At 38.3% G+C, this 25,441-nt stretch overlaps 1 protein-coding gene across 2 annotated transcripts in view; it reads left to right on the top strand.

Moving 5' to 3' along the window:
• The window catches only part of MTA3 (metastasis associated 1 family member 3), a 164,588-nt gene that overhangs the window by 49,502 nt on the left and 89,645 nt on the right, over positions 1–25,441 (top strand). For both annotated transcript variants that reach the window (XM_082643121.1, XM_082643120.1), the window contains exons 4-6: positions 417–543; positions 17,948–18,011; positions 20,212–20,329. In XM_082643121.1, coding sequence (XP_082499247.1) covers positions 417–543; positions 17,948–18,011; positions 20,212–20,329 — 309 coding nt within the window. The remainder of the gene's footprint in view (positions 1–416; positions 544–17,947; positions 18,012–20,211; positions 20,330–25,441) is intronic.

Genomic DNA, 25,441 nt, shown 5'->3' on the forward strand with positions numbered 1-25,441 from the left:
CCTCTCGGTACGCACATAGATTGTCCTTCTCTTGACTAAGTGTGTACTTTTCCTTTTTTTTTTAAATCTACTTTCCATATTTTTTTGTTGTTGTTGAAAATCTTTCTTCCATTGTTGCTTCATTTTTTATTGTCATTGAAATGTTAATACATTTTCATTGATATTTTTGTGTAGTTTCATGGGGGAAGAGGAGATAGATGCATATGTTCCATCTGCCATCTTAAAATTGGAGTTCTTTCTTTGAGGCCTGGCTAACTTAATTTTATGGTTGTAATTCAAATAACAAGTTAAATGTGTAAATTTAAAATGAATTTGTTTGAAAAAAATATTGAATAAAAGGCTGATTCAGTCTATCTTAATAACCAAATAGGTAATGTACTTTGTAATAATGCATTTTTTGAATTTTATTTGTGTAGAAGAAATTGAGGAAGAATCTGAAACAACAATTGAGGCTGACCTGACGGATAAACAGAAACATCAGTTGAAACATCGGGAGCTCTTTTTGTCACGCCAATACGAATCTCTGCCTGCAACACATATCAGGTAAGAACTTTTTAGAAGTTGATCTGAAGTACTCAGTAATATTGTGACAATTGGGAAAAACAAACAAACAAACTAAAACAACCTTTTTGAAGCATTTTCCAAACTCTTCCCAACAATCTTGCTCAAATTAGTTCACTAAAGGCTTCATTATGTAATCTTATCTTGGAAATTTATAGTGTATATTAGCATTTTAAAGCCCTGCAAATGTTCTGCAGTAAAGTAACCATGTTAGCTTTGTTTTAATCCAGACTTTTCCAATTTATTTAAGTATATATTAGCATCTTGCAGGACAGTGTCCAGCAGATACCATTTTGGGAAATGCTGGTCTTCTCCAGATTCCCAGAAAATAATACAGTCATTGGAGTCCAAGAACTAGAACCTGGTTCTAGATCTGGTTCCCAGGCACTTGTCTCTTGACCTTGTAGGATACAAGGCTTTTGATTGATTGATTTATTTTTGAGGTCCTCTGGGATGAAAACTTTATATTCTTTATTACTCACTCACTTGCATCTGATCTGTGCAATGATGGGATGTAAAAGTGAAATCCAGTCCCTGGTTTGTAGTTTTGGGAGAATGGTGGTGGTCTTTTTGATCCGGTAGTGGTTAAGATTTAAGCATAGATACAATTGAGCTCTTTCTGAGTGCCGTCTGTAATAGGTGCATTTTGGAGGTATAACAAAATGTTTGAACTCAAAAACTTCAGAAGGAGTTGGCATTTACTCAGCCTTCGAGAGATTGGGGGGCATGTTTCAGGTAAAGGTAACAGGTAAGCATGGGTGTGTACAGGGAACAGCCTGTGTCCAGGATGCAGTGTTTTTGTCCCCTAACGTTAAAGGAATTCCTTCAACTGTTGTTCACAATCTTTACTTCTTTTTTTTTTTTTTTTTTTGCGGTATGCGGGCCTCTCACTGTTGTGGCCTCCCCCGTTGCGGAGCACAGGCTCCGGACGCGCAGGCCCAGCGGTCATGGCTCACGGGCCCAGCCGCTCCGCGGCATATGGGATCCTCCCAGACCGGGGCATGAACCCGTATCCCCTGCATCGGCAGGCGGACTCTCAACCACTGCGCCACCAGGGAGGCCCAACAATCTTTACTTCTTTTATTCAACTCCTCACTAGTTATTATTGTCTTAAAAACTGTTTATATATAGAAATAAAATGAATTAACTGTTTATTCAAAAAAAAAAAATCGGCCCCTCTTCTTTAGCCCTGAATGTCGGTATTGTATCTAAGTCTGTCTTTTTTGGGCTCAAACATGTTTGGAGACTTCTTGAAGCTCCAGTTTGGTCTTTGTAACACAAACACGCATGCCCCAACTCCCCGGACCTTTGTGTATTCTTTTTTTTTTTTTTTTGCGGTACGCGGGCCTCTCACTGTTGTGGCCTTTCCCGTTGTGGGGCATAGGCTCCGGACACAAAGGCTCAGCGGCCATAGCCGCTCTGCGGCATGTGGGATCTTCCCGGACCGGGGCACGAACCCGTGTCCCCTGCATCGGCAGGCGGACTCTCAACCACTGCGCCACCAGGGAAGCCCGTTTGTGTATTCTTATACTTCTCTTTTCAGAAATGGACACAGAGCTCTTCTAAGGCAGGAAGTGTATCACAAAGATACCAGAATCCCCTTTCTCCAAATCTTTTCAGAGATAACTTGATTCTCCTCAGTAGTTAACATCATATCATTGCTTTATTTAGGTTTTTTAGGGGACACTGTGTTTATTTTTTATTTATTTTTGTTTCGGAATTGCCTTTAGTGGTATAAAATTGAAAGTAAATGTCCATTAGTAGGGAATTGGTTAAATGAATTATGATACAACAACTACAACAGAATATTGGAGTTCTGTTGTTATAGAAAAATTCTATTGTATATTGATAACCAGAAATAATCAAATTCAAGAAAGTATGTAAAAATGAGGACACTGTGTTTAGATTGGCTAGAGTTAGTATGTTCTGTGTGACTTAGGGCCTGTGTTAGAAAAGATAATCAAGCCAGATAATGTGGGAATAGTATTTAACCTAAAAATAGGGGTATTTCAAGAAATAGGAAAGTAAGTTAATTTTTGCTCAAAGAGATGAAACATGCAAACATATTTTGTAATTGTTTTAAAGATATAGGTAACTAATAAATGCTGAAGAGCCATATGCATTTATCATTTAATTGGAAGAAGCTAGAATATAAAGATTCATTTTAAGCTCAAGAAGTTGTGGCCAGTCATAAGACTCTTGCCAGAACAAGAATCTGACAAATGGTTTTAAAAATGTATCCAAAACACGCAAGTATATTTTTAATTTACCCTCCTGATAGCTTGGAATCTGTTTATAAGTAATGTTGGTTTCCTTTAACAGATTGCTTGGAATGGAAAAACTAGTGAAGTATTTTTCATGTTTCATAAGGACTGAGAGAGTATATTGAAATGTAATTATCAAGACACCCCTTTGTTGAACATAGAAATTACATAGAATATACAATCATTCAGTCATGTTGAACACATTTCCTGAGTATATTCTCAATTAGGGAGCTTGCTAACTGATAAATAAGACAAGGTTCCCCAGCTTGTAAACTTAAGGAGTTTACCTGGTGGCAATTCTTCGGTACATGGGCCTCTCACTGTTGTGGCCTCCCCTGTTGCGGAGCACAGGCTCCGGACGCGCAGGCTCAGCGGCCATGGCTCACGGGCCCAGCCGCTCCATGGCATGTGGGATCCTCCTGGACCGGGGCACGAACCCGTGTCCCCTGCATCGGCAGGCGGACTCTCAACCACTGTGCCACCAGGGAAGCCCATGGAGTTTACCTGGTGGCAATTCTCTTGAATTATGAGCAAGAGATATAGACATTTGAAGCATTTGTTTTTTTAATTTTTTTGTTCTCCAAGTTGAGAGGGAGTAGTGTGGAGGCATATTTTCTCATTTATGGCTCTCATTTTCAAACAGCTGAATGGATTTAGGGGCAGTCTCCAGCCAAAGCCCAAAGCTGTGCTAACCAGCCCTCATGCTGATGTAGAACAAGTGCACGTTGGAGTGATCTTGACATTTTGCTAACGTTGAAGTCATGCCCTATTTATCTGTGCTTTAACAGGAGAAAATTACTGAAGTCCCATTGTTCTTTGGCAGCAAAGAGGGGTAATTTGATGAATACTGGCTTTTTATTCTTAGGGGCATTATTAAGTGCCCAGAATTTCCTTGGTGCTGTATGGAACAGAGGAGAAAACCTGACTGAGGCATTCCTGAGGTCCTTTGTAGTTTGTGAGCTATAATACTAACTGGGTGCTACAAGCTTCCCAAAGTGGCAGGGAGGCAACTCTTCCTTCCTTCTGATTTCATTGGAAGAGAATGAATAGGACCAGGACTTTTTGGTTAGAGTTAGTAATTCACCTCTTGTTGAGGATTTGTTTGTATCTATCTCGTTAGGATAGATAGGATTTGAACATGAGAATTCCTTTGGAACACTTTTTGGGATGAAGGGGAGAGACAGCATGCTTCTTGCACAGTGCCTTAGGTCATTAATGATAGATTATATGCTGCGTGGGATATAAAGCACTATAAAATTCACTGTTATGGGCTTCCCTGGTAGCGCAGTGGTTGAGAGTCCGCCTGCCGATGCAGGGGACACGGGTTCATGCCCTGGTCCGGGAAGATCCCACATGCCACGGAGCTGCTGGGCCCGTGAGCCATGGCCGCTGAACCTACGCGTCCGGAGCCTGTGCTCCGCAACGGGAGAGGCCACAACAGTGAGAGGCCCGCGTACCGAAAAAAAAAAAAAATTTACTGTTATGCCAGATGCTAGACCTGTCACTTTGTGTGTGTGTGTGTGTGTGTGTGTGTGTGTGTAGAATACTGTGTTCAGTTATATAGAGCCCATGTTATTGAACTTGGCTTTTAAAAATTCTAACATTTATTGAACCTTTATGATAGGTGTTATTTCAGTTGCTTTACATGTATTTTATTTGATCTTCCCAATGACTTTGTAATGTAGGTCCTGTTATTCTCATTTTACAGATGAGGAAACTGAAACACGAAAAGGTTAAATAACTTTTCAGTCTCACGGCTTTTAAATGGCAGATTCAGATCTTGAACTCAGATCACGTGGCTGCAAATATACAATATTATGATATATACATGACTCTACGTGTTAAAAAGCATCAGAGACAGAAAGACAGCTATTTAGAAGCTTGTTGAATAGATAGGCTGTTTGGTTTTCTATTTTTTTCACGTAATTTTTCTGCTTAAGTCAAATGGGCAGAACTAAATTAAAAACTGAGTTAAGCGTACAAACTATACTATTTTACAGTGTTAGAGATATAAATAGCAACTGGGAACTCCCTACTTGATTGGGTGCTTACGTTTATGGATGTGTCTTACATATTGTCCAATGTCATGTTTCCTTCACCTTGAGCACACAAAGCCCGGCTTTTTAAAAGCTGCTAGTTACAGCATTGTATGTGTAGTGATTAATACCTCTTCCCTGCCTCTGGTGTAGCTAGTTAGTCATGTTTAAACACAGCCAGTGTTTTCCTGCTTGCCAACCTCGGGATCTGGATTACAGCCTTGGAAGTTATGCTTCATTGTGTCTTAAAAACATTTCCTTATGTACCTCTTGATTATTGGCCTCAATGTGTCCTATAGTAAGGGCTTTTGGACTGGATGATTTGATCTCCAAGTCTTGTTTCAAGGAGAAACCATTATATCCATGTCGTTAGACCTGGCCCTTGCTCAGAGCATCACTGGTGAGCGTCCTGTCTACCTTATTATTTTATTTTATTTTATTTTATTTTATTTTATTTTATTGATTGATTGATTGATTGCGGTATATGGGCCTCTCACTGTTGTGGCCTCTCCCGTTGTGGAGCACAGGCTCCGGACACGCAGGCTTAGGGGCCACAGCTCATGGGCCCAGCCGCTCCGCGGCATGTGGGATCCTCCCGGACCGGGGCACGAACCCGTGTCCCCTGCATTGGCAGGCGGACTCTCAACCACTGTGCCACCAGGGAAGCCCTACCTCATTATTTAACGTCAACAAAGTCCAAAGAAACTCTTCCAGAACGTAAATTTAGTGTCAATAGTAGAATAGGTCTTGAAGACAGGTGCACATAGTGTTCAAGCCGTCTCTTAAGGGCAGTGTGCTTCAGAGAAAGCCTTATGTTCTTTTCCTCTTAAACAGTTTTTAGGTTAGGATTCCAGGGTATGATCATCATCATCACCATAATCACCATTGTTGCTTCATAGAAGACTGGCTGCAACCACAGTTTGTTGTGAACTTTTCTTGGTTTAAGTGATGCCATGTTGCTTCTACATTGTCTCCTGCCCTCCAAAATGAGGAGCTTTCTTAATTCAGTTGAAAAAGTATCTTTTAGCGGCTGTTAGAAATCTTGGGTTTTATGTATAATTTCATAGGTTCTTCATATGTATAATTTTTAGGTTCTTCAAGTCAGACATCATCTTAGAGTGTGAGGTTCTAGAAACTCCTTAGTATGTCCTTTTTTTCCTTTTTCCTGCCTGCTGTGGAACAGGGTACTCAATAGCCAGTTAGACTTTGAAGCTTGCATAGTTTCCATTTTTAAAATTTTTGTTTGTTAAGGAAATAAAAGTCATCAACAGATAGTAGAATAATCTCCTCTCAATTACTGCTGACCTTAAATGAAGTTTTAGATTGTGTGCCTTTCTCTTTTCATGAAAATTAAAGATTGATACATGGAATCACAGGTTGTTTAGGACTCTGAGGGAGAGTGACTCAGAGTCAACATCAAGCTTTCACATGGAGGGCTAAGCAGAGGATAGAAAATCTGTTTTGTGTACATATTATTTGTCACCAAACAAAATGAATTTATAAGCCATATATAGCAACCATGAGAAAGGGAGAAACGGAAAAGTTTCTAGCCAACAAGAGGTATTTGGGGGATGGAATACTGAAGTTCTTGTCTTAACACTCAGTGTTGATGAGGGTGGGGAAATAGATAACTCTTCTATATTCGAATGTTAATATAATCAGAGAAATCAAACTTTAATGTGTGAATATCCTTTGACCCAGCAATTCCACTTTTTTGATTTTATCTAGCAGAGGTTCTCATGCAAGTGTGTAGAAATATATATACTGATATGTTTATTGCAGAATTGTTTTGTTTTTTTAGTTAAAGATTTTCTTGCAAATAAATGAGGTCATTTTCATTCATAGATAGGAGTCAGCATCACAAATGTAAGTAGGAACCTGGTATTTGATAGATTTCAGGATTGCACTACTATCAGAAAATGCAAGCAACTTTCATATTTATGCTTTTCTATATTTCTACTTTCTCTGAAATGAAAGCACATTAGATATATAATAGAAAAAGTATTATTTAAAAGTTTGTACATTTGGACATTGGAGAGGGAAAATGCCGTTTTGCAGCCATTTTAATCCCCTGCGTTGCATGACAACCTGGCTGGTTTTAATGAAGACAGAATAGATGGGAATCTACTAAAAACGAAACTCATCTTTATTCTCCCTTCCCCAGTAGTAATAAAGTACAGTAGAAACATTAGCTACTGTTACCATTTGATAGCAGACCTGTTTCTAATTTAGGGGTACATTTTCCAAATGTTTTTGTTGCAAAATGCTGTTTCCTTCAAGAATTATTCTGTCGGTTTATATTCCCACCACAGTATATTAAGAATATGCCCATTTTGCTGTTTCCTCAACATCACTGCATATTAAAATTTAAAAGTAAACTTTTATTGTTTATGATAATGGAAGAATTATAATTCATTGTTGAAATGGGAAGAACACACAGAAAAGACACACACACCCCTGTAATACCTCCACCCAGCAGCACTGACATTTTGGTGTATCTTCAGTGCATTTTCATTCCTAATCTGATGTGCATTCTTTGGATTTGGGCTGCACATTGTTGGAGTTTACTCAATGGCAGAGGAGCTACATTCCTTGTGTTCAGCTTCCTGGCGTTAAGCAGTGCTTATTCTTCAGTGCTGCTATTGTCATCTTTGCTCTTTCTAGGTTTGTTGGTTTGTTTTTAAATATGTGAGAAATTTGGTAGGAAAATGAATGATGGAACAGCAGGAGGAGGGGAGGAGGACAGTTAAATAAAGGCTGGAAAAATTCCATTCTTGAGACATTAATAGACATGCCTGATAGGTTTGATATATATGAAGGAGCAGAATGAATCTAGAGTAAGAATACTTTGGGGAACTCCCTGGCAGTCCAGTGGTCAGGACTCAATGCTTTCACTGCGGGGGGGATGGGGGGAGGGGGGGAGGGGGACGGGACAAGACTTAAGATCCCGCAAGCTGCGAAAAACAAACAAACAAACAAAAAACCAAAAAAAGAAAATTTTGTTACTCAGAAAGAGTGCTCATTCAAAAACCAATCCAAGTGTCACGATCATATAATGGGCAGAGTTTTCTTAATTAAGATCATGAAGATATTCTTCTATGTTTTCTTGAAGTTCTACTGTTCCACCTTTTATATTTAGGTCTGTTTTATGCATATGGTGTGAAGAGAGGTCAGTTAGAAAATTAAGTTTAAAAAGATACTATTTACAGTATCATCAAGCAATATCAAACACCTAGGAATAAATCTAAAGGAAGGCGTCTAGGGCTTCACTGGTGGCGCAGTGGTTAAGAATCCGCCTGCCAACGCAGGGGACACGGATTCGAGCCCTGGTTCTGGAAGATCCCATATGCCGCAGAGCAACTAAGCCTGTGCGCCACAACTACTGAGCCTGCGTCCCACAACTACTGAAGCCCACATGCCTAGAGCCCGTGCTCTGCAACGAGAAGCCACCTCAGTGAGAAGCTCGCATGCTGCAACGAAGCCCCAACGCAGCCAAAAATAAGATAAAAATAAATTTAAAAAAATAAAAGATGTCTAAAAAAAGGGAATGATGTGTAAAAACTCCACACAGAAATTACAGAGTATTGCTAAAGGAATTAAAGATTAAGTAAATAAATGACAGTAAGTCTGTTTTTCCCAGATTGATCCAAAGATTCAACGTAATTCCAAAGAAAAGCTTAGCAGGGTTGTGTGTGTATGTGTGTATGTGTATGTGTGTATAAATTGAGAAGCTGAGTCCAAAATCTCTGGGAATCGAAAGGACCAAGAACATTTCAAATCATGGTTCGTGTACTTCTGGATGTCCCCATAGACCCATTCAGGAGGGCCTTTATGAGATCAAAACTATTCTCATAACAACAGTAAGATGTTATTTGCCTTTTCTCCTTGTTGATTTTGCAAAAGCAAAATCATGTGCAAAAGCAGTGGTGGGTAAACTGCTGGCACCAAGTCAGCAGGAATCACGTCAGTGTCACCAGACTGTGCTATATTCGTCACTGTATTGTATGCATTTGCAATTAAGAAAAGAAGAAAAAAGACAAGTTCCACTTAAGAATGTTCTTGGCAAAACAGTACAATTTATTAATTTTAATGTCTCAAATGCCTTTTTTTAAAAATTGAGGAAAGAGTCACACAGCATGTTAACCACTGTACAGTATATGGGGTACAATTCAGTGGCATTCAGTATAAAAAATTCAGTATACTGACAACGTTGTGCAACCATCACCTCTCCCTTATTTCAAGAGATTATACGTCTTCATTTTCCGATGTATGTAAGTCAGATCATTATGCTGTACCCCTTAAACTTATATGGTGCTGTATGTCAATTATACCTCAATAAAACTGGAAGAAAAAAAAGAGATTACACATTTTTTAATGTTCCATGTGCTGAAATGGGAAGTATGCATAAATCGTTTCTGCTGCCTATGAAAGTGTGATGATCATTTTGAGAAAAAACTCATGGGCTTGTTTGAAATATGAGCTAAACTAGCTACCTTTTTCATGGAACACCACTTTTGCCTGAAATAACCACTGAGAGATGAACTGTGGTTATTGAGACATGAGTATTTGATGGATGTTCTTTGAAAATGAAGTATACTAGTTACTTATGTGAAAACCTAATTGTCTATTAAGCCAGACATTGAAGAGATTTGCAAAAATGTAAAATAACGCCACTGTTCCCATTAATTTTGGGGGGGAATATAGTAATTATTAATAACAAATATTTGCTAATATGTTTTTTATTTTTAATTAATTAATTAATGTTAAATTTTTAGTTTTAATTTCTATCATGGTAAATATTGATAGATGTAACCCACAAAGGCAAAAGTTCATTGAGGTTCTCAATAATTTTTAGGAACTTAAAGAGATCTTGAGGGGGCTTCCCTGGTGGTGCGGTGGTTACGAGTCTGCCTGGCAGTGCAGGGGACACGGGTTTGAGCCCTGGTCCGGGAGGATCCCTCGTGCCGCGGAGCAACTAAGCCCGTGCGCCACAGCTGCTGAGCCTGCACTCTGGAGCCCGCGAGCCACAGCCGTTGAGCCCACATGCCACAGCTAGTGAAGCCCGAGCACCCTAGAGCCTGCGCCCTGCAACAAGGGAGGCCACCGCAATGAGAGGCCCGCGCACCACAATGAAGGGTAGCCCCTGCTCACTGCAACTAGAGAAAGCCTGCGCCCAGCAACAAAGACCCGATGCAGCCTAAATAAATTTTAAAAAAAAGAGATCTTGAGACCAAAAAGTTTGAGAACCATTGATAAAGTCAGTCTTGAAGAACAAAAATGTTAGAGGTTTATATCATTCGATACTAAGACAGTTGTATAGCTACAGTAATTAATGTAGGGTAGTACGGGTAAGTGGATTGTGAAATAAACCAGTGGAACAGAATAGAAAAGCCAGAACAGACCCACGTATATAGTACAACTTGATATTTGATGAAGGAGCCTTTGCAGTGTAGTGGAGAAAGGGTGGTCTTTTCAGTATATGGTGCCAAATCAGTTGGGTGGCCCTAGGGGAAAATAAATGAAGGCTTCCCTTTGTCTCTCCCTATCTCTCCCCTCCCCTCCCCCCCCCAACGCTATTTTTTTGTTGATGAATTGAGGATTTTGTTTCTCACCGTTTGGATTTTGCTGATTGTATCCCCCCACGTTCGACCACGTTCCCCTCTCCCTCACATTTCTCGTGAATTGGTAACAGAGGACGTGGTTTCCTTCATTCCTCCTGCCCTGCCTCCTTCCTCTGTGGGGAAGAGTGAAGTACAAGAGACAAAAACTTCTTCATAGGTGGTGGTGTACATTAGGAGGTATATAGTCTCTCATTTCTGGATGTTACTGGCATTTATTTGATGCTTATTGCCTGGAGTTCCATTAATCACAGTTGTTATAGAGTGGTGATATTCTAATTACACTGTTCTTCATATACTAGTTGGAAGGCTTCTGTGTTTTTTGGTTATGACTCAATTTTAGTTTTATGTTTTAGTGTATAACAACTTACAGCAGAGGCTATCAACTTTATGAGACTCAACCTCTCTTTTACATATTTTTTAATACTTCCTATGCTATTCTGGAATGAAATTCATAGATAATTTATTACTACACATGTGATACATAGTTTGGCTTGGAATTTAATTTTGGGTTGAAGATGACTAACCCCATTGTCCTCAAACATCTATTGTCATTGAAAGTAGTTTTATTATCACATAGATTCTCCATACTCTGCATATTACCTGTGTTTTTCCAGCTTTTAAATCATAGAATTCTCTTATCCATTGTATCCTGAAATTTCAGGGATGCCTCAATGGTGAGGATATTTGGTAGATCATTTTATTCTATTTTATTAATTTTTTTTAAAGCTTAAAGGTTAAAAAAATATTTATTCCTCCCTCCCTCCCCCCCTTCTTTCCTCCCTCCCTCCCCGCCTCCCTTTCCCCCTCCCTTCCCGAAGGCTTCTTAGTTGTGGCATGCTTGCAGGATCTAGTTCCCAGACTGGGGATCAAACTGGGAGGCCCCCTGCATTGGGAGCGCGGAGTCTTACCCACTAGACCAGCAGGGAAGTCCGTGTTGAGGCCTTTTAAAAATCTTCAGAGAAAACCAATTTTTACAGATTTATGTTTATTGATAAATAAGTAGTAATGCTAAGTTGTTTTTTTTGTGTGTGTGTGGTACACGGGCCTCTCACTGTTGTGGCCTCTCCCGTTGCGGAGCACAGGCTCCGGACGTGCAGGCTCAGCGGCCATGGCTCACGGGCCTAGTCGCTCCGCTGCATGTGGGATCTTCTCGGACCGGGCCGTGAACCTGTGTCCCCTGCATCGGTAGGCGGACGGACTGTAAACCACTGCGCCACCAGGGAAGCCCCAATGCTAAGTTTTAAGTATACAAGTAATAAAATAGAACTCCACTGTGGATTAGCAGTCTCTCTCCAGTTTGGCTACTAACGTTAAAGAAACTTATTTGGAATCTTTAAAACAAACTTCAAACAAAGGCAGTTTTCTTCCTGTACATTTCATTGTGTCAGTATTTTTATTTTAAGATGTTAGATTTTTGCAATTTTCTCGGTCTCTGTAAACAAAAGTTAAGTTAGCCAGAAGAGTGCTGTTGAGACTATACGTAGTGCTACTTAAGAGATGAATGTAACATAAAGATAGTTACTTACTTAGTATGCTTAGGCTCTTAGGATTGCTAAGGAGAAGGAGGACTAGAGGAAGAACACAGAAATGAGAAAAATCATATCACAATTTAACATGTTAAAGTCTACATGTCTAGCACACTTTTTCTTGAATGTTGTGTTTATACTATATAATCTTTCCTTTGAAATGATCAACCCTATGGGTTGAAGTGTTTTCTTCTCCAACTAAAGTCATAATGCAGAAATGCATTGGGCTGGGGCTTCCCTGGTGGCGCAGTGGTTGAGAATCTGTCTGCCGATGCAGCGCACACGGGTTCGAGCCCTGGTCTGGGAGGATGCCACATGCTGCGGAGCAACTGGGCCCGTGAGCCACAACTACTGAGCCTGCGCGTCTGGAGCCTGTGCTCCGCGACAAGAGAGGCCGCGACAGTGAGAGGCCCACGCACCGCGATGAAGAGTGGCCCCCGCTTGCCACAACTAGAGAAAGCCCTCGCACAGAAACGAAGACCCAACACAGACATAAATAAATAAATAAATTTAAAGACTTTAAAAAGAAAAAAAGAAGAAATACATTGGGCTGTATCACAGGATAGCCTACATATTGTCCCGAGTACTGGTGTTCCCTATGGTTGTGGAAAGAAATGCTTGTGAGATTTTCCTAGTAATCAAAACAACTTGTTTGTCATCCTGTCTTGGAGAAGAGCTTCCTAATCCTAGCTCCTTCTTTTGAACATTCTAGTTTCTCCTAGTCATAAAAGGGAAAAGTGGCACCAAGAGAGGATTTTTTTCCCCCTTGAATTCCTCTTTGATGGTTTCTTTCGTTTGTTACCAGATCTCCAGGATCATGGGTTAATAACTTGTTGCTTTGCTTCCTTCCACATGCCACAAATGGAAGGGGCTTTCCAAAACACTGCTTGTCATGTTTCTTCACAAAATCCATTGAGCTATCACATTAAGCTCAAGCTTCTCTTCTTGGGTTTTCATTCCTCTGTCTTACCTACTCACACAAGTTCTCTGACATTGACCTTGGCATTTACACTACTCTGATACTGCTACTGTTCATTTCTAAAAATTTTAGAATCTCTCTTCACTTTCTCTTCTCCCTTCCTTTTCCTTTGTATTTCCAGTATATCACAATTTTATTTAAGTTAATAATCAGTATTTGTATTTTATGAACGCATAAATATTCCTCACATAATCCATTGTTGTACAATCTCATGTTTTCCTTGGAGTTAATAATTGTTTTGCCTCTTCCTTTTGATTAGTCTTCTAAAATGTAAAAAATTTTAGTCCTTGCTTATCTGAAAATGTTTTTCACACTTGACTGATGATTTGTTTAGGCATATAATTCTGGTTTGGAAATAATTTCCCTCAGAATTTTGAATCTTTCCGTTTGACCTATCTTACGTTGCTGCCGTTGAGAAATGTAATCTTATGAAAGCATTTTGGATCTTTGAACTTCATTAATTGTTTTAAATTTGTTCATTGTATTCAGTGGATTAAATGCTGTATAAAACTGTTTGCTGAATTTCCAATCACAGAACCAGGCATGGTTCTTTACATGAAAAAATGCTCAGAATTCAGTATGTGGCTAATATAAGACTCAGAAAACCAATAACACAAAGGCCCCTTTTTTTGGGGGGGGATCTTAAAAAATAAGCATTTTATTTTGGGATACTTTTAGATTTACAAAGAAAGCTGCAAAGATGGTACAGAGAGTTCCCGTGTACTCTTCACTTGGTTTCCCCTAATGTTGATGATTTATAGAATCATTGCATCTTTATCAAAACCAAGAAATTGACATAGATGTATTACTATTGACTAAGCTCCAGACCTTATTCAGATAGTACCATTGTTTTTCTGATGTCCTTTTTTTGTTTCACGATTTACCCTGACATTTCATTTAGGCATCATGTCTCCATAGTTTCCTCTGGTGTGTATCCCAGTCTTTCCTCGTTTTTCATGACCTTGACAGTTTTGAAGAACAATATATATATATATATATTTTAATAATAACTTTATTGAGATATTGTGATGGTTAATTTTATGTGTCAACTTGACTGGGGCTATGTGAGGCCCAGATATCTGGTTAAGCATCCTGGGTGTGTCCGTGAGGGTGTTTCTGGAAGAGATTATTAGAATTAGTAGACTGAGTAAAGCAGATTGTCCCCCGTGCCCCCCATGTGGCAGAAACCTCTTCTAATCAGTTGAAGATCTGAAAAGAGCAAAAAGGTAGAGGAAGGGAGAATTCTCTCTCTGTGTGACTGACTAATCTGGGACCTCGGTCTCCTGCCCTTGGACTGGGATTTACAGCATCAGCACTCCTGGTTCTCAGGCCTTTGGACTTGGACCAGAACTACACATTTTGTTTACCCATTCATCAGCTGATGGAAATTTGGGTTGTTTCCACTTCTTGGCTGTTATGAATAATGCTGCTGTGAACATCCGTGCACAGGTTTTTGTGTGGATGTATGTTTTCTTTTCTGGTATTATGCTTAGCAGTGGAATTGCTGGGTCAGAGGGCAACTCTGTTTAACATTTTGAGGAACGGCCAAACTGCTTTCAGAAGTGACTGCACAGTTTTATATACTCACCAGCAAAGTATTAGGGTTCCAATTTCTCCACATCCACGTCAACACTTGTTATTGCCTGTGTTTTCCATTGTAGGCATCCTTGTGGTTTTCTGTGAAGTGTATCTCACTGTGGTTTTGAGTTTGCGTTTTCCTAATGGCTGAGAATGTTGAGCGGCTTCCCCCCGCCACACTGGCAAATAGTTTGTTTTTGCATATGTTAAAAATTGAAATATCGTTGACATACAACATTATGTTAGTTTCAGGTATACTAAATAGTTATTTGACATTTGCATACATTATGAAATGATCACAATAAGTCTAGTAATCATCTGTCCCCATACAAAGTTACAGTTAGGTTCATTGCTTGAGGTTCAGGGTAAAACAATTGGGTTATCTATATTCAGAATTTGATAATAGTTCCTTTAGTTTGCCGTTAGCTTAAAATTTATCATGCTTTTTCCTGTGAGCCAAGATTTGTTCAGCATAAAGGAAGCCAACACTTTAAATCTCTTTTTAAACTACTTTTATCAACAACTCTTGGCGTGGTGGTACATGTGTTAATTACATATTCATATTTACTTCATAAAATAATTCTGACTGAACCTCTTACTTTGTTAGCTGTTAATATATGTACATGAAAAAATTTAAGTGACACATTTTCATTTTTAATGGGGGAAAAGGTACAATATACTACATTAAAGAAAAATTAAGAACTAAAATTACCTATTATCCTTTCCTCTTTGCATAAAATCTACATTTCCAAAGATAATTTATATTTTAGATTGGTTGAGATATCTATCCTTCTATTGGTTTTGTAATCATGTTGTGCCTCTAAAACAGTATAATCAGTGTTTTCTTATCTCCTGATATAAATATGAAAATAATGGTTTAGTGATTAAATTCTTTTGTCATTTCAGACAGTATGGAGGCAACTTTATGCTATATTCCTTTTTTTTTTTTGTGGTACGCGGGCCTCTCACTGTTGTGGCCTCTCCCGTTGCGGAGCACAGGCTCTGGAAGCGCAGGCTCAGCAGCCATGGCTCACGGGCCCAGCCGCTCCGCGGCATGCGGGATCTTCCCGGACCGGGGCACGAACCCGTGTCCCCTGCATCAGCAGGCAGACTCTCAACCACTGTGCCACCAGGGAAGCCCTATGCTATATTCTTTTTATGAAGTTTCAGTGTCTGTTATCCTATAAAATTCAAGTGGTATCTATTACAATAACATTTACAGCATCTGCTCCCCTCCATTTAAAAAAAAAAAACCTGACTTTAGAGAACTTAAAAAAATATTTTTTCTAGGTGATTAAGTATTAAATGTTAGAAATACTGCTTTGTCAGCAGCTATTGAGGCAAGAGAAGTAAATGAAACTATTTTTGGAAATCCCATTTGTTTCTTAAGCACTCTTGCATGTGTGAGCATGTAGTCACAGGTCATAGAGGTTCTTCTATGGCAGCTGTAGATGTGGTAACAGCAACAGAGCAATTTCCCTGCTCATAATTCTGTCCTTTGTAAGAGCTTGTCAGGTAATTGTTGACTTTACATATGCATTGAAGTAATAATGTTAATTTTTCTGCTTCAGTAATATGCATGAATAAAATATATTAGAAAAGTAGAAAACCTTTATAGCTCCTAGTAATCGAATTAGAGATTTGACAGGATTATATGGAAATACCACATGCTCACAGAGAAATCTTTATTTATTTTTAAATTATTTATTTATTTATTTAATTTTGGCTGCATTGGGTCTTCTTTGCTGCAAGCGGGCTTTCTCTAGTTGCGGTGAGCGGGGGCTACTCTTTGTTGTGGTGCAGGATCTTCTCATTGCAGTGGCTTCTCTTGTTGCGGAGCACGGTCTCCAGGCGCGCGGGCTCAGTTGTTGTGGCTCGCAGGCTCTAGAGTGCAGGCTTAGTAGTTGTGGCGCACGGGCTTAGCTGCTCTGCAGCATGTGGGATGTTCCGGGACCAGGGCTCGAACCCATGTTCCCTGCATTGGCAGGTGGATTCTTAACCACTGAGCCACCAGGGAAGTCCCTGAGAGAAATCTTCTGAAGTATAACAACCTAAGATGATTAACAGAGAAAGATGTTTTGATGAGAGGAAATCTTTTTTTAGATTTAAGGAATATACAGTTGCAAAATGTTTACTAAACTATAATATTTTTCTTTTTTTAGTAAACTATAATTTTTTACTTATGTGTTAATATTTTACTTTCGCAAAAGTTTTGCTTTTGGTAATTTTTTCCTTTGAATTGTATTTCATTCTGATAATCCAACAACAAGCTTCCTATTTAATGTATATTTGATGCATTTGTTTTTACAGGTTATTTCATGGGGAGCAAGTAGTGACTCTTGTTTAGAAAATCAAATGACATTATGACATTTAAAAAATATTTTGTGGGGCTTCCCTGGTGGCGCAGTGGTTGAGAGTCCGCCTGCCAATGCAGGGGACACGGGTTCGTGCCCCGGTCCGGGAAGATCCCATATGCCGCGGAGAGGCTGGGCCCGTGAGCCATGGCCGCTGAGCCTGCGTGTCCGGAGGCTGTGCTCCGCAACGGGAGAGGCCAAAACAGTGAGAGGCCCGCGTACCGCAAAAAAATATATATATATATTTTGTGGGCTTCCCTGGTGGCGCAGTGGTTGAGAGTCCTCCTGCCGATGCAGGAGACGCTGGTTCGTGCCCCGGTCCGGGAGGATCCCACATGCCGCGCCCGTGAGCCATGGCTGCTGAGCCTGCGCGTCCGGAGCCTGTGCTCCGCAACGGGGGAGGCCAAAACAGTGAGAGGCCCGCGTACCGCAAAAAAATATATATATATATTTTGTGGGCTTCCCTGGTGGCGCAGTGGTTGAGAGTCCTCCTGCCGATGCAGGAGACGCTGGTTCGTGCCCCGGTCCGGGAGGATCCCACATGCCGCGCCCGTGAGCCATGGCTGCTGAGCCTGCGCGTCCGGAGCCTGTGCTCCGCAATGGGAGAGGCCACAACAGTGAGAGGCCCGCGTACCGCAAAAAAAAAAAAAAAGAAATTACCTCATATTAACGTTTTACAGATTCAGAAACTAGCTCTTAGTCTGAAGCTTGCATTGTACTGTTCTTTTTTTTTCTTGAAAAATTAGGAAATACCTATAAAGTGTTTTATGTTACAAGGATTTACTGCCTAACATTGTCCCTTCCCCAGATTAGCCTCTTAATAAATGTCTACAAACACAGTCTTATTTTTTAGGTTACACAAAACCAAGATGGTAGAGAGTCCAAATATATGCATAATATAGATTTTCCTAAAAGCCATCTAGTTTCTTAATACCACCTTTACATTTTGAATATTCCTAACTTTGTATATATCATCACTGTGAGGGTGAGGTGGCCTTTATTTATTCACTTTTCTCCTCTTTCAACAGGGGGAAATGCAGTGTTGCCCTTCTGAATGAGACAGAGTCTGTATTGTCATATCTTGATAAAGAGGTAATTCACAATTATACTTGTTTTTGTTTTTCCCTCTATTTCATAAGAAGCCCATACTTTTTGTATTATTTCTTCTTCTAGCAAATTATTGCACAGTGATAGCAGTATTATGGTAAAAGTATAATGACTGGACTGCATTCAGGTAATTTTATTTTTCTGGTTAACTGAGATAAAAGTTGGCCAAAACTCCCGTGTCTGTCTGTCTCTTTTGCTTGGTAATTAAAAGCTTGTAAAGTATAGCACATGATTTAGTTGGTAGTGGAAGAACTATTTTTGGTTTTATGAAATAAATGACTTCAGTATACTTGGTCCTTCTCCCTTTTTTTTCTTTTTAAATAAATAGCTTTTCTTTTAGACTGTTTGCAGATGAGATTTTACCATTGGTGGTCTGCTTTCTTTCCTGGAATCCTAATAAACTTTGTCAACTAAAAATATTTTTTTTCTGTAAACTTCAAGAAACATTTTAAACATTTTTAGCAAGTTGAATTAGAGCAATCACTTCATTGAAGGGAAGAAATTCTTGTAAGCAAAACTATTCCACATTTTGCAGTTTTATGTGACTTTTATCATTTGTGTTGTGGGGAAAATATTTTACTATTGATAATGTTTCAGTATTTAACCTTTATAATTTCATAGTGTTTGTTTTCCCAAAATCTTTATTACCCATAGGTTTTTTTGTTTGTTTGTTTTTTACAGAATTAAAGGGACATATTTTCTTTTTAAAAAATATTTTACTATGCTCAAAAGTGTTGTTCCCTTATCTCAAATGAAGTAAACATTGCCGAAAATGATTGATACAAACATGTAGAACTACTATGTATTAGAAGCCTAATAAAGAAAACTAAAACGAAAATAAGTATTCGAGGCAGAAAAAAGGTTAATAGACTCATGAAATTTGGAAAAGAAGGGTAGGGTTTGTCATCAGTCTGTCTAACAGAATGATGGATAATATGGATAATGATGGTGCTCAGAAATTAACTTTTGCTCACAGAAGCAGAAATAAATAGAGGACATATTCAGTATGTTTTAGTGTATTTTATTGTATTTGGCTGTTAAGAGAGTGGTTTTTTTTTTTTTGGCTGTGATGCATGGCTTGTGGAATCTTCTTTCCCTGACCAGGGATTGAACCCAGGCCACTGCAGTGAAAGCACTGAGTCCTAACACTGGACTGCCAGGAAATTCCCTGAAATTTTTTTTTAAAGGTGATATTTATTGCCTTCTAATTTATTAACAATTTGTATATGCTAAGGACTGTAGTAGATGAAAATTTGCAAAGGTCTTTAGGATTTTTTTCCTATCCACTTGCTTTTTAACCACCTAAGTCCTTTATCAGTCTGCGGTTCTTAGGGATAGGCCCTTTCAGGATATAATACAGAGAATCCTGCAGTAGGTCACCCTCAGAACCACAGTGGGAAGCAGGAACAAGACTTTGCTGGTTCAGATGATCTCCAGTGGTTATGCAGAATTCAGCTAAGGATTTGTGGCTATAGGTCATTTTATCCATTAGGTCCAGTAACTAGGGTGCTTTGCTCTTTAAGGGTCCATGGAAAGTTAGGTGGGTATGCCAGTGGTGGTAGCATGTATAGTTATGTTTATATGCCTACCTATAGGTACGTATGAGTGTTTCAGAATTTAAAGGAGAACTGCAGAATTATAATTAATAGACATTTACTTGAGTGTATACAGTGGGACATATTAGTAAACGGCATATAAACTCAGTTCTTCTATAGTTTATTTAATGTGAGATGTGTGTGCATTTTAATATTTTTGATAAAATGTGGGCTGGACACTAAGTAAGAGTGCCGGGTATCTATGAAGGCATCCTTACTGTTTGGTGGGGGCTTTACCGCTTTAAATGATTGCTTGATTTCAGGGGTCTTCCTTTGACTTTTGCTTAACTTTGCTAGCTTTTAGTTTTAGAGCAGTTAATGGTTTTCTGTTAGACTAAAGCAAATAATAGTAACACTTTATTATCCACTTTTATTGTAAGCTATTTGTTTTGGTTTCATTTAATTTTATAATGTTTACCTGATGATAGTAACATCGTGCTCTTCTTAAAGATTTATGAATTTATTCACCAAAATGAAATTTTATATTCTGGAGTTTTATGGTTTCATTATTGTGACATTGGATTTATTGCTTTATAAAAAGTAGAAGGAATTATGTTTACCTAGGTATTTTCTGTCATTTTTTTTTCCAGGATACTTTTTTCTACTCATTGGTCTATGATCCCTCAGTGAAAACACTGTTAGCTGACAAAGGTGAAATCAGAGTGGGACCTAGATATCAAGCAGACATTCCAGAAATGCTCTTAGAAGGTATGTTTTCCTTTGGGTTGCAAATCCTATGAAAACAAATGCACCTTGAAACTCAAATATTTTCCTCATATGGAAGAAACAACTTTCAGGCTAAAGTTTAAAAGTAACGGGCTCTTCCAACTTTAGAAATACAACAAACAGCAATGAAAAATAAGTTAATCGATCAGTTATTCATTTTTTATTTCACACTTTCATGAGTTTCCTGCCTGTGTTTTTCTTTTAAATACAACTTTAAAAATGTTAGTGTTGTTGAACTTGTGTTTCAATGTGACATGCTCATGCCTTGAGATCCTGAGTGCCTTTATGTCATCTATCTATGGTAGCCTTGGAATCTAGTGAACATTTACATTTTGGTGGGGATTTTGGCTGATCTGCGTAGTTTCTCTACCAGAGAGATTCAGAACTTTGCATTTTAAAAACAGATCTTCCTAGCAAGACTTTTCTTTTCTTCTGTCATAATTATATACTTAAAACCTTTATTTTCTGATTTCAAAAGTAAAACATTCTTACCATTAAAAAATAAAACACAAAGAAACGTGTAATATAGAAAATGAACACCATCCCCTTTCCTTCTTTCCAAACCCATATTTAATTACTAATGTTGTTCAGGGTATTTTTTTTTGGTACAGGCTCTGGCTGATAATCCATTCAGGAGTGGTCTTTGTGGGATGGCAAGTTGCACGTTGCTCTGCAATTGCTTCTTTCAGTTAATAGTGTATCTTTAGCATCTTTCCTCATGAGTAGAGTGGCTTTATTCTTTTCAGTGACTGTAGAGTTCTTAAGTCTGCATGGATGTGCCACAATTTATTTCCTTTACCAGTACCCTATTGACAGACTTTTAGGTGTTTACATTTTTTAATATTACAAATGATGCTTCTAGAAAAGCTTTACATATACTTATGCTGTGTAAATATTTTTCAAGCATAGCTCCCTGGAAGATATTGAAAATGCTTCTTTGCCCTTCAGAAAGGCTGTTAATTTTCATATGAGTGAACCAGATGCTTCCACCAATAGATTATTAAAGAACCCCCCTTGCCCATTTTGTGATATTATTGTCTTGGCTTTTCATTTTTTGTTGTTGTTGCTGTTTTGTTTTTTTTCTTTAATTTATAAAAGTTACTTATGGTTTCCGTTACTGCTCTTCTGTAAATTTCTTGTGTATTTTCTATTTGGTTATTTATATGTATTGGCAAGAGTATTTTGCATATTAAAGGTAAACAAATATAAAAGTATTTGCCCTTTGCCTACGAGGGTTGCACGTATTGCCTCCTCACTTAAAAAATGTTAATGATTTTAAATTTGTTTTATTTATTTTTGTCATACAGAAATTGAGAATTTTTGTCATACAGAAGTTTAGAATTTATCCCTTAAGGTTTATATAATTTGCATTCTTTACCTTGCCTTACCTATAGGCAATATATGCAGAAAAGTTAAATCAACTCAGGATAGAGTTGTGTTGTCATTGTCAGTGGTGGGTAGGTGGGGTGACTGTGAATAATAACAGGTTGCAGACTTCTGCATTTTCATGAATTCAGTACCAGGAAAGGTCAGTCAGTAATGACTAAGCTTTGAGAACAGAATGCCACGTCTGCACTCATCTGTGTTTAGAAGTTTTTTTTGAAGAAATTGTAAGTAGTGACTCAGTTTATTATAGGCTGAGAGATTGCATTTATTAGCATTCTGTTCTGTACAAACCATCTTTTCTTCCAGAAATAATTTTGGATGTTTTATAGTCCTTAGTGTTTGATCTTAGACTTTTATCACTACATGTAAGTGTTCACTAAATATTTATTGTTTTATTTTTAAAAACACTTGATTTTCAGGTTTTACAAGTAGTGCTACATTGAGTATCCTTTATATAATGCATAGTTTTGTACTCTGGATATAACTGGAAAGTGTGTTCCCAGAAATGAAATTGCTAAGTCATAAGGCGTGTGTTTTTGAAATTTTATACAAAATGGTAATTGTCTTCCAAGTAATTATTTACAGGTGTTTTTTTCCTTGTTTTAATTAAGGTATAATTTATATGTAGTACATTTCACCCTCTTTTGTGACAGTTCTTTGAGTTTGGGGCAAATGTATCCACTCTTAGTGAGATAGTTCAGCAAGTCCATCTATGCACAGGCCAAAAGCCAGGGGTGACCCTGGTGCTCATGTGTGCTTGTCGCCTGGCCCAAGTCCTACATCCCCTAAGCAGCCCTTTGTTACTCCTCCCTGAACTTTGATCTCTCCCCTTGTCAAACTCTGCAGACTGTGTCGTTCATGTAATCTTGTGTGCTATTTTTATTATTTGACTTTTAAAATTTTGGACTGCCTGAGCTGTTGATTGTGTGGTCCTCTCTCTCTTTTTCATAAGAAAAAAATTTATATATATATATATATATTTTATTGAAGTATAGTTGATTTACACTGTTGTGTTTTTTAATTTTTTTGATTTTTAAATTTATATATAGATATTATTGAAGTATTTTATTTTTTAATTTTAATTTATTTTTTTTTATTTTGGGTGCGCCATGGCTTGCACGATCTCAGTTCCCTGACCAGGGGTTGAACCCGGGCCATGGCAGTGAAAGCTCCAAATCCTAACCACTAGACCACCAGGAAACTCCCTAATTTTTTTTTTTTTATGTTTGGTTCTTTCTTGAGCACTGACATAAGCCTAGGTGTATAGAAAGCCTAGAAAATTTTGTGTATTGCTCATGTAAAGATAAATGCTGAACCAAGTAATAAAGTTGGGATATTTCAAGTAACGGTGGGCATAAAAATCAGATCATGGAATCTCATGAGTTCTCACTTATCTGCAAAACTTTTACGTATGATATTGCCCCCAAAAAGCATAAAGCTGGTTAGAGTTAGTAATTTGGAAAGCATATCTACCTAGCTTAGAATTAAAAAAATTATTTTAGGAAACGAAATCATATATAAAATGCAATAATTTATTATGCAGTACTTCTCAATAAGGATTTGAATTCTTGAGGGTAAGAACCTTGAGGTTCTTCTTCCAGGTAAAAGGAAAGATTCTTAACAGCTTGTGGCATTTGGGGAGTTACACCAGTTGTGACTAAATATTCATTAATATAATAGATCTTATAATTCATTAACAAGTATTAATTGCCTTTAACATTGCGTTTCTCTTAGTAGTCTTCCGGGTGGGTGGTTTGCAAACTTTATTTAGGCAATAGAACCCTTTCTTATTATGCAGTATGACCTTAAATAAGGAAGTCAGGTTGTTGTGGGTGAAGTGGAAGAGAAGGCCCTGTTGAGTCTCTTGAGGTACCTTATTGAACTTTAGGATTCAGAGAATCAACTTGAAGACCACTGTGCCGATTAGAATCCTGTCTCTTCGTTGCACAGTCAAAACCCCCAATCCTTGCAGTTAGAAGCGCTTATGATGAAGTCCCTTTGTAACATAGTATAACGAAGGAGCTCCACTGTTTTCCCTTTGCCTTTTCCCATTTTTTAAATCTTAAAATTTATTTTATTGCAAACAGTATGAATTGTTGTAGAAAATGTAGTTTATATTGGAAACAAAAAGTAGTAGTCCCTCAGATCATCCATTCTAACCCTAACTATTAACCACTGTTATTAATTTAACATGTTCTCCCAGACTGTTTGCTATATAAATATGTATAGAGACCCATGAAATTATGTTCTGTAGTATTCCTCGTGTGATAGATCCAAGTTTATTTTATCTATTTCTTATGTGTTTAATGGTTGGGCAAGTTTCCCCTCAGTTGTTCTTTAAAATTTCTTGGTTGTGGCGGGGTTCTCATGTCGGTGACATTTTTTTTTCTTACTGTCAAAGTTTATCATCAATTTGTCAATTTCTTCCTTTCCAGATTTCATTAGGATTCTGATTGAAATTGTATTAATATTAAGATTATTTTGGGAGGTGATTGATTATTTTATAATACTGGATCTGCTTCTGAGGTTTCTGTTCTATTCCCCTGGTCTGTCTGTCTGTTCATGCCCTAGTAACCCATGTTTTAATTATAGAGGCTTTGTAGTATGTGTTAATATCTAGTGAGGCTAGTTCCCCTCTTATTTTTCGAAGCTTGACTAACACCAGAAAAAAAAAATCTTCCTTCCTGTTTTTATTGGGGCTGCAGTTAATTTTTAAGTTAATTTAGACAGACATTTTGATGATTTTGAAACATCCTATCCAGACACAAGGGATTCTTTCTCTTTGTTCAAGGCTACTTTTGGGTCTTGTGGAAGTTTTTTGTTTGTTTGTTTTGTTTTAATACAGATTTTACATATTTCTTGTTAAGTTTATTTTATTTATTTATTTTTTCCTGGCTGCTTTGGGTCTTAGTTGCTGCGTGCAGGCTTTCTCTAGTTGTGACGAGCAGGGACTCCTCTTTGTTGTGGTGCGTGGGTTTCTCATTGTGGTGGCTTCTCTTGTTGCAGAGCACAGGCTCTAGGTGCGCGGGCTTCAGTAGTTGCAGCACGTGGGCTTAGTAGTTGTGGCACGCGGGCTCTAGAACGCAGGCTCAGTAGTTGTGCTACATGGGCTTAGTTGCTCCGTGGCATATGGGATCCTCCCAGGATCGTACCCGTGTCCCCTGCACTGGCGGGCGGATTCTTAACCACTGCACCATCAAGGAAGTCCCAAGTTTATAACTTGTTACCTTTATTTATACGTGTTCTTCTTTAACAATGAAAAACATTGTATTTTTCAACATAAATGAAAGTCACTTTGGGCTCTTATTTCAACTTAAAGCATTTAGCATATCCAAAATGTTTTTTTCACTTGTAATCAGGAAACCCACTAGATGCAAAATTTAAAGAACCCCCTTCTTCTAATTAGTATATTTTCTGGGAAGGAGGAGTAGGGTGGCAGATCGGTGCTCCAGCAGTTAAACCACACTTGAAAAACACAGACACTGCCATCATAGAAGCTTTCATACACAGCCAGTACCTGTTTGCAGGGGAATTAAATCGTAGAAAACATCATGTTCAAGAACAGATATTTAGGACTTGACGCAGTCTGTGCTTACTAACCCTTTTGATACTCTTGAGTGGGTACGTTTAGACCAGTACCCACTCCAATTTGCATTGGCATTGGATGTAGAACTTGAATTAATATCCTGAGTAGGTGGAAGCATCAGC

The sequence above is a fragment of the Mesoplodon mirus genome (assembly GCF_964341445.2).
Source record: "Mesoplodon mirus genome assembly, chromosome: 14".
NCBI classification, from domain to species: domain Eukaryota; kingdom Metazoa; phylum Chordata; class Mammalia; order Artiodactyla; family Ziphiidae; genus Mesoplodon; species Mesoplodon mirus.